The sequence below is a fragment of the Austrofundulus limnaeus genome, unplaced genomic scaffold (genome assembly GCF_001266775.1).
Source record: "Austrofundulus limnaeus strain Quisiro unplaced genomic scaffold, Austrofundulus_limnaeus-1.0 Scaffold97, whole genome shotgun sequence".
Taxonomy (NCBI): domain Eukaryota; kingdom Metazoa; phylum Chordata; class Actinopteri; order Cyprinodontiformes; family Rivulidae; genus Austrofundulus; species Austrofundulus limnaeus.
Window position 1 is genome coordinate 70978 of NW_013952499.1, and position 10535 is coordinate 81512.

General features: G+C 41.7%; 1 protein-coding gene across 3 annotated transcripts in view; it reads right to left on the reverse strand.

Annotated features, from left to right (window-relative positions):
- gnal2 (guanine nucleotide binding protein (G protein), alpha activating activity polypeptide, olfactory type 2) overlaps nucleotides 1-10535 on the reverse strand; it is a 49820-nt gene that overhangs the window by 19991 nt on the left and 19294 nt on the right. For all 3 annotated transcript variants that reach the window (XM_014012961.1, XM_014012963.1, XM_014012962.1), the window contains exon 5: nucleotides 7509-7606. In XM_014012961.1, coding sequence (XP_013868415.1) covers nucleotides 7509-7606 — 98 coding nt within the window. The remainder of the gene's footprint in view (nucleotides 1-7508; nucleotides 7607-10535) is intronic.

The following is a 10535-nucleotide window of genomic DNA, read 5'->3' on the forward strand; positions in this document are numbered from 1 at the left end:
TCTCTAAATTGGGGCTCTAAATCCCCAAGGTAAAAATTCTGGCATTACTGAAAACATCCGCCTAAAAAAATCAACATATTTCAGGCTAACTCCAATGAAATGATCTGGAACGAGCTGTCAACAAACCACACGGACAAAAATATATGGAAGTAGCTATAAATAACTCAGTGTCCCCTTCTGACCGCATTCCTCAGGCAGAGGGTCAAAGGTGAGGCGTGTTCGAACAGTGGCTAAAGGTGGAGGCAGAGCTTTTACCTGGGTGTGGCCGGACACCATCACCCCTCAGGCCNGTGAAAGGGGAATGTCTGCAGGTAAACAGAGCATCGCTCCGATGACTGCAGAAAAGAATCTGATGTTTTTTTAAAGTATTTTGAGTCTCAGACAGAAGAAGAGTCAGAGCTCAAATAATAAAAACCAGGAAGTTCCCCTTTGATGTCACTTCCTGTTTCAGTAACTGAGCCAAACTCAAGGAAAATGCTACAGTTATTTAACAAAATGGTTAAAATCAGATGCATTATGATAGGCTTCTTAAACATAAAGATGTTTTCTTTAACTTGTATTTGAAGGATATGAACGTCGCAGGCACCTTAAAGCTCAGTTCTGACGTTTTGAGCAGATTTTGGTCGTTCATCTAATTTAAACACAGCGTGAAGCGACCTGCATGAGCTGAAGTTTAAAATGATACGTAGTTTGTTGAAAGTCTGYGATTTATAACCTGGAAACAAGTTGTTTCAGTTTAGGAGAGGGGTTTTGAAATGATAGATTAAGAAGAAGGGTGTTAAAACAAAATAAGCAGCCAGAAAACTCTGATCAGGAAGAAATCACCTGGATAGAAAGTCATTTAAAAGTTACAGGAACACAGATGTTAACTGATGTTTGTGTTACACACACACTCTTTTTTTTTTTGTCTTTGAAAAAAAGCTTGGCATGTGCTCCCATGTGCTCTGCAGCATCTTCTCTATCGCTCTCTGGCCTGAAGATTCGAAGAAACGCAGGAGACTATGAGGGACAGGGTCCCACAGGGGGGGCTGGAAGGACCTTAAAGACGGCGGTCTGTGTGGAYCAGAGTCCCGCAGAGACTCCACTGGAATATTTTGCAGATCAGATGAAAATCAACCCTTTCTTTGCTCAGATTGTGTAACGAAACACACCAGGACACACCCTTTCCACAGACCCGCCTTTGACTTTCCTTCAGTCAGCTGAGAGCAGGGTCATCTGATCAGAACAAGTGTTTTTGTTAATCTGGATTAATGGCTTTTATAATCCCTCATAAGAATAACAGTTTTTACTGTTGGTTTAGTTTCTTTTTACTAGAAATCTACAAGCTAACAGGTATAATTTATGGAAAACTGRGTTAAAAGGATAAAAGAAATTATGCAAATTTGGAAGATTCATAAATAAAAGCACAAAAACCCCTATAACTATTTTATTATGTTGTTTCTATTTATTATTGGTGCCTTTTTTTTTAAATCTGATGGGTAAATATGAAATAAAAACCTAGTTTTTCTCAGGATGTATTTTAAAAGATGGAATTTTGCAAAAACTGTTGAAGCAAATTGCTGCCGAAAAACTTTTATTTTGAAAAGTGCTCCAATATCTCTTCTCCTTGCTTGTAGTTTAGAGTGAAAAATTAAAMGATTGTTTTTAGTTGTCAATAGTATTTGCTTGTGTCTTTCACAGTGTACATTAACTTTCAAATAATTATGTTTGCTCCTCTATGGAAGTTTTGGACAGTTCACTGATGAAAAGGAAAAAATATCTGTTTTTAAAAGTGTAGAAATTAAGAAATGATAAAACTATGATTTTGTTGTAAAATAGAATCACTTGATAAACCAACTAATTTAAGATTCACCCCAAGCTTAGACAAAAACCTGCTGGAARATGAAGCATTAACGTTGTTTTTTTTCCCCCCACTGGTGACATAAAAAGCGGCAGTGACACGCAGCCGATGTATAAATATCTCCTCTCATGGGCTCTTCCATGAACAGAAGAAGCACCTTATTGAGGAGGACCGGTTCGCGAAGCGTAGCCTCTCTGTTTCTGTTGGCCCTCCGGGGTTGGGGAAAGGCTGACAATGCCGACCATTCTTAGCGCCTCACTGTTCCAGTTGACTGTGTCAGCGGCCCCCGGGCTGGTGGCGGAGTCCCGTGACCAGCACAAACCCCAACACCAACCTCGGCCAAGAACTAGGCCCGTCCTTACAGGAGTCTGTGTATCCACAGCTCGGTCTCGAGGACTTATTGGGACGTATGTAAACATGGACAATCTTTGTGTTTGGGCCGTTTACTAAACGCTGCACCCGATTATGGCCTTCTGCGTAGTTTAAAATAGTGTTAATGTTTTTACACGGATGTGTCGACCTCTCAGCCAGAGCATTAAAACCCTAACCCTAGAGATGCACGATATACCGTCTGAGCATTGCAATGTATGTGTGTACTAYAATCACAATGCAGGTCCTGCGATGTAGGAAGAAAAATAAAACAATGTGTAAACCATAAGTCAATGCACTAAACGGTCCGTTGAGAATTCATGTTTTTTAATGTATTGCAAAGTTAGAAAAAAATTGTAATGTCAGTTTTTAACATGCAGTCCATATCGTGCAGCCCTACAGCTGTCCTAATGTCGGTCCACTGTACATCAGCTCTGAGTCTTTGGCGTCCTCATGTGTTCTGGGGTTTGTGGAGAAAGGCCTACATAGATCTGGTTTGTTAAGGTGAATCATCAGTCTGTAGGCCAAGTCAATACTGTGACTTTTTTCAATGCTTTGTAGGTATTTTGTGTTTTGAACGGTGTTAGTTTGGCAAGGGGATGCTCCAAATGTCTAAAAAACTGGAAGTGACGTGTGCATTTGTATTTGTAACAGTATGAGTGTATATATATCAAAGCAAGACCCAGATTAAAGATGATTATACAATACTTTGTTGTGAAAACCTGTAAAATTTGGATGGAAGAAGAGCTTTGGCTTCCTCCCACAGACCAAAAACATGACAGTTAGGTTAATTTGGTAACTCCAAATTGTCCCTAGGTGTGAATGAGARAGTGAAAGGCTGTGTGTCTCGTTTGTCTCCATATGTCCCTGTGATGGACCTGTCCAGGGTGTACCTCGCCCCTCACACAGTGACTGCTGGATATGGGCACCAGTGACCCCCGTGACCCTGAAAGGAAGAAGTGGATATAGATGATGGATGGACCCGTAATCAACAGTCTGTCTCCGTCCCAGGACTCGTCCTCAGCTGTGCAGTTTGTTCATGTTCAGCAACACTTCCTGACTCCGGCAGTAAGACCGTGGAGATCCTGCGCCCCTCTCCTCTCTGCAGGCCTCTCAACCGTGGCTCCATGAGACTGTGCGCACGGGGGGGAGGGGGGGGGGTTCCTGGGTTCAGACTTCGGAGGTCAGATCTGCGTGTTTGATTTTGCCACTGACACATCCAAGGCACTGCGATGGAACTGGCCCGCCGCGGCCGAAAATAGCTCCTAATCAATCAACTGGCAGACACATATCTGTGCTCTTAAAGCGTATAAATGAGCGATGCAGAGGGCGGATCGATGGGTGACAGGACTCCGAAAGCATCGATATGGACATGCTTTTTGGCATAACGAGCTCTCGCCGTCGGCCTGTACTTATTTCCTGTGCCTCTGTCCGATTGGAACAGCCAGCGTTGGGCCCTGCTGGAAAAAATATCTGCAGTGGAGCAAGGTCTGTGAAGGACAACAGAGGCGAAGCGGCAGAGGTTTTAACGTCTGCCTTAACAAAGAAAACAAATAAATAAATAAAAAACTAAATGTGTAACAGTTAAAGTTTAAAAAAAGGCAGTGAAATGGAACATTTTCAGGACGATAACTGCTCTTTATTTTTTATTATTTATCATATTTGGGAGATAAGATCAAATCCTGTCTTCGTGCAATCAACAACACCTGAATGATGTTTGGGTTAGGGCTGCACCATATTAGAAAATATATTATATTATACATATACGCACAAACACACTTGAGTCTTTTTTAGATACCGTAAACAAACGACAGGAAATCTGACATGACTCCCTGCTTCAGTTATTCCTGGCTGCGCAGCATCAATATAACTATCATGATCAAACAGAAGCCGCTCAACCAACCATCTCCCCTCCCAAAACAGAAACACAAAGCTAAAAATTGGCAAATCAATATCGGACATTAATATCRGCCTAGTTTTACATGTCAAACTGACAATAATATTCTAAAAAAATGACCAATATCGGCCGATACCAATATGAATGCCAATATATCGTGCATCCCTAAATTATTGCGATGATATTAGATGCAATWTTCGCCTTTTCTTTTCCTCCCTTTCTAATCTGTACTTCCTACTTCCTAACTATGTGACCTTTAGCATTTTTGGCAATATTTGTGTCTGGAGTGAGACTCTGTCCTACTGGCTAAATGTAGCATTAGCATCAACTTCAAAACTCTTCAAACACATGGGTCAACAATCATTCCATATTGTGCACTCTGGTATTGCGATGACGATATATTGTTCAGATCGGGTCTCTGGGTGGACAAGACCACCACTTCCRGGACTACTCGTCCTTTATGATAAAGTCATCTATTTAAGACATTGGTTGAATATTTGGGGCTTCCCTGATGGATTTTTACCATCACCGTGCTTCACTGTTTGTAGAGACTCATGCATTCTTGATTTTAAACACAATGTTTAATCATCACTGTATCTGTTTGAGTTTATAGTTTTTGGTTTTTCATATCTTCACATCATGGTTTTATTGTTTTATTGAACAGAACTTTGGTCAAGTTTGGTTGTTTAAAATGGGCTTTATAAATAAAGTTTGAAATGTTTCAACTTCCTGAACTTCGGTTCTTGTGTTTGTATACATGGAGTCGCTCTGTTGTGTTTCCATGTTGGAGGATCAGCTCTTCAGCTGCATGTCTTCCATCAAGACCACCTCTCGCCCTCCAGGACCAGGACTGGACTGGTCTACAGTCTCCCTTGAACCTGGTTGTTCTTTAAAAGAGCCTGAAAAAACCTTACTGACACCCCGGTCAGCTTTAAGACCTCTGCCTGGCAGAGACGACGCAGATGTAGCGCGACTCTCTTCCTGTAATATGAAACCTGAGACATGAAACGATCTTCCACAATCTCATCTTGATAGCAGAGTTCCTCACCCAGTTTGAAGTTTTCCACTCAGTTGTTTCGGTTTCTGTTATCGTGCTTTAACCTACACGTGAAAACGACACCCTGTTTGGTAAAAGTCTGACCCTGATCCAAGATTTCGAACGACAACAATCAAACTGATGAAAATAGGGATTTAAGTGTTTTTATCTCACAGCACCGCACTTCTTTTGTCTAGTCTGATAGGTTTTGTGGTTTTACAACAGAGCTTTTTTTGACTATTGGTGTGTAAAAACAATCTGTTCCTCCTATACACCCCCTTTCATGTCAGCCAACTTCCTCTTTAATTTACGCCGAGTGACTGAAAGCAGTTTTATCATGTTCACRATCTGAGACGAAGCCGACTATACAAACACAAATAAACATTCAATAAAAAAAAAAGGCGAGAGAAAATAAAAGGTCTCTGTGACGAGTTCAGGGCGACATGAAGGTAGAAGATGCAACAACACAAACTCTTTAGACTCTCGGATCAAGTTGTGTTTAACTTGTTAAACTTTGCTCCCTTCCATCTAACCCATTTGGCTGCTGAAGCCGTCTACCAGCGTTTCCAGTGGGTGAGTGGCCGTAACAACAATGGATGTCCGTGTGTTTGTGGCGCTACGCAGACTGGTCTGCTGCCAGGTGGGACAAAGTTYCTGTGAAGGCCCTTCATTCAGAGTTGATTCACGGGTTAAAAATCAGAAAGAGGAAGCGAGCGAGAGGCCGCGCAGTCTGACGATCTCCAGACTCCGGTCTAAACACACAAACGCAGCAGGTATTCGGTCACTGTGGCTTTTTAAAATCAAATAACAGACAGTTTTAATACACGTCAACAACTAGGAGAAAACAGGAAAACGCACCGAGCTCGGATGAAGCAACCTGAGCAGAAGAGACTCCAACATTTCACACAGAAATCAAACAGATTCAACATCTTTACACGATGATAGGAGCTGTGATTTAATGTAAAAAAAAAAAAAAGAACTGTATCAGCTGAGGAAAAAAAAACAAGAAACTAAAGCATCAGTCATTTAAGAGCATTTTGAGTTTACAAGAGCAGATGTAGGACAGAAAGCAGAGCGCCCAAGTTAAAATAAACAGTGTGCACACCTGAAAACTCTGTTTGAGCAGCACACGCTCTTCATTGTCTTCGTTTTACTCTGTTAATGTTTGCTCGTGTCACAGGACGGCCGTATTATCGGCGCTCCAGATAATGGTGATTTTTCTTTTTTCTTTTTTTTTTAAAGTTATGCTCCTCGAGGTTTCAACATTCAGAGGACTGCTGCGTTTACGGCACGGCAAAAAGGAAGTTATCAAGGTTTGAAATATTTACGACAACAGAAAATGACATGACGTCGCTGTGCTGATCCTGGAATACGGGCTCAAATAAACTCAACCTTTTTTTTTTAAACATATTGTGCAGCGATACTGCCTTGGAGTGAGCAAAGACAAACACAAGCCATGGGTTGTTTCAGCTCCACCTTACAGATTCATGTGACTTTCCAACCATCGCCTGACTTTGCCTCCTCCTGTCTATGGAAGCTGCTCACAGACAATGCAACCAGATGTATCTTTTCAAGAAATAAACAATATAAAATGAGGCAACCTTTTCGGGTCAGGAGGGGATGAGCGACAGCGGGCTGAGATGAGAGCACGGCTACTTATTTACACGGGAATCAAGAGAGGAAGCAGGAGGAGAGTAATCAGCAAAGTCACTTTGCATGTCCAAACTTCCTTTAAACAGCCAACAGAAGGCTCTTTACTGAGTCCAAGGTTCTGTATGAGCCCTCCAGTCTGGGGCACCAAGCAAAAAAAAAAAAAAAAAGTCATCAATGTCTGCACCTTGGCTCACCGCTGTTATCAGCATTTCCCAACAACGGTATCTAAAGTACAACCTTTATGAAGAAAACTTTTACAACAGAAGGTCTGTGTGAAATCAGAGTTTTGTTCAACGTTGCAAAACCTCAACACGGAAACACAAACTTAAACGGTTCCTTCCAGCAACGCGTCCCGTCGCTGCATTACTACTGCAGGTTTTCCATCGGTTTGAACGAGCTCTGAGCTTTCGGCGGCGGCGGCGGGTGTCACGCCAAGCTTTGCATATCGCCATGGAGCCGAGGCAAACGGGCCGGCGCGAGGAGACGTGCGTATCGTTTTTCTTTCCATAAGGATGGCTGTGACTGTTGCTCGCCACACCCAGAGCAAACACGCCTCAGCCGTACGACCCGAAACGCTCGGCTCCAAGCCTCAAACAGGACACGGAGAGAGGACAAACAAGAGCGACCTGGGAACGCTCAAACAGCACTCGGACCAACGTTTGCAGCCCTCGAACGGCACAAAAAAATCAACAGGATTTTAAATAAAAACTCACTATTGTGCGCAGTCGATGAGCTGGTATTCATTGGACCTCTCGAAGCAGGCTTTCACTCCTTCGTCGTCCCACAACTTCTTTGCGTGATCAAAGAACTCCTGAGGAAAATTAATTTAATTTGATTAAAATAAATATAATCAGAGTGAGGAAGAAGAGCAACAACAAGATCAGTCAAATCAATCCCAGTGTTGGGCAGATAGTCTCAAAATCATTCCTGTTTTAAAGTGCCTGTGACATCAAATGTTTGTAATAAATATGAATGCATTTTTGGAAAGACAGCATTAATGATATTTTACAAAACAAATTCCACGTCGCTGAGATGAACAGTTGTTGAGATATTTGCATGTGAAGTTACAGGAAGTGATGTCAAAGGGGAATTGTGAACAGTGTTACAAAAATAGCTGACAGAGACTGTACAGAAGAATTTGATGTTTCTTTAAATTAATGTGAGTCACTATCAAAGAAGAGTCAGAGTTTAAATAAAAAATGTTTCAATAAACAAAGACCAGAGAGTTCATTTTCTTAAAGAGTTCCCCTTTGATGTCACTTCCTGTTTCACTTTGTCTGAGACAAGTTCAGAAGAAAATATGCCAGTTATGAGACAAAATGTGCATTTTATGCCAAGTTCCTTACATATAAAAATGTTTTTGTATTTGAAGAATATGCACGTATTTTGTATTTGTATTTGAAGAATATGCACGTCACAGGCACTTTAAATGCACAAGGTGTTGCCGTACAGACAGTTTTAAACAACAAAGTGCATTTACACTCAACGGTCAACCATCTTTACCTTCAGTGAATCATCTGGAAAAAAACAAAACAACACAAAGACTCCAGAGCTGGTCTAAAGGTCATTCAAAACAAATGTTTCAACTCTTTTTTTAATACTAAAAATACAAACAAGTAAACCTTGTGTTGTACTTTATATATGATATAATAATTATATCATAATACCTTTAGCATCGCGGTACATCAGAGGTAAAACGTACTTCAGATTCCTTCAATGATCATCATGAAACTAACGGGTACATTTTTAATCAATAGTRACTTCGTACCAAAAATAAATTACTAAAAAATAATAAAAATCAGCTGACTGAGGAAATGTTGATGCAACTTGTGCCGACGGCTGAACAAACGAACGAATCGAAAATTTACTTTAAACCCCGTCTAAGCAGAAAAACGCAGAGGAACGGCTCCGTTAACCACAAACTAAACTTCCAGGTGTTTACACTAAATTACCCAGAAAGCACCTCAGCGAGAAGCCATGGCTGGGCGGCCACAACGATCAGAAACTGAAAGAGGTGATAAATAATCGGCTCAACGGGTATCACTGTGAATAAACGTCTATAAGAACATTTTCAGTTGAACTGTGTCCAACAAAGATCCCATCTGTGTCAACAAAAGGCTTCAACTTGTGTAATGAATGCACAGTTTGTTGTAATTCACGCTATATAAAAAAAGGTTATATTTTATTACATCCTTTAAATTTTGTCTCCATCAGCATTATGCTGTAAAGTTTTACTTCCTCAGGTGACTTCCTGTTCCTGGACAAAGGCGAGCATTATGAGGAGGACCGGTCTCATCGGTGATTATAAAAGACGTTTCCCAGGACGCTCTGAACGGATCCGATTGGACGGACGCTCCCCCCCGTCTTCCAGACGGGCTCCTCCTCCGGGCCTGGCACCGCCACATGACTGCGTGCGCTCAGTGCCGGCTCTGGAGGAGGAGAGGCTGAGAGTTTGCCCCCAACCAGAGCGAGAGGAGCGGGGCTGATAAACGATCACATGCTTTTGGGAGATCTCCTCTCGGCGGATCCGGTGATTAAAACACGGACAGAATCCACGGATCCAGCGAGCTGTAGCGGAGCAGGGGACGTCCGTGATGACACGGGACGCTTCCATGTTGCATAGAATATCAAAGTTTCTGCAACTAAGTCTTGTAATGTTATAAAAAAAAATAAAAATGGGGCCGTGTTTGCTTTTCGTTTCCTCCTCCAGTAAATCTTTTAACAAATATTAAGAAAATTCAACATCACTGATTACACCAGCAGACATGGAGGGGCTTTAGAGTTCTAGAAAAGGGTCAGATTAGGACGGTTGGGGCTTGACAGAGTGAGGATGAGGAGGAGGTGGTGGTGGGGGAGGGGGCACGGTCCTTGGGGCTCTTTTCCACAGAAGCGTGTGACACTGGACTTTTCAATAAATGTAGTGTGTGCTGCAGTGCCCTACAGAGGAACTGATAACACACAAAGACACCAGGAGGGAATTCGCTTTAACAAAAAGTGAGGGTTTTTTKTTTTGTTTTGTTTTTAACTCCTTCCTGTGACTCCTCGAGATGCTAATTTTCCTCTCGGCTCTGACGAGAACCAGTTCTTTTAGTTAATCGGGCACAAGTTTGTGATGTCATGTCAGTCCAGTCATACGGGTCAGGCTGAGGCGGAACAAAATGACCCACATCTTCGTTCAACTTATCCAAAACGATCCTGCGCAGCGAAAACTTTCAATCTTCGATCCGTAATTCCTTTTGCTACATCCCAAAATAGGGTTGGGCGATATTGGCAAAAAAAAGTTAACCAGTGGTATTTAGCCGATAACGATTAATTTGACGATTAATCTGGACACCCTTATATCCAAGTCACATGACCAATTTATAGGAAGAAAATTGGCTCTTCGTAAAAATCTGTTCCAAATTGTGTCAAAATTACAGACTTCAGGCTAAACATCAAACTTTAAACTGTGTTGATAGATAAATAAATTACAGAACTTTTTTAATGTTGGTCATACTTGAATCAGAGAGGAGCAGCAAACAGTCAGCCTGCCTGGTGGCATTAATCGTATTAATCGTCAAGTGCCAAAAATGAATCGATTAATGTTTTTCTGTCGATTAATTGCACACGATACGATTATGCCCAACCCTATCCCAAAATGTCTTGAAACCTCACGGACCGAACTCAAACTCTACATCTGTGTTGGGTAACAGTCACCCGACCCAATCAGACCCGACTTTCATGAGTTATTTCAGTCGAAG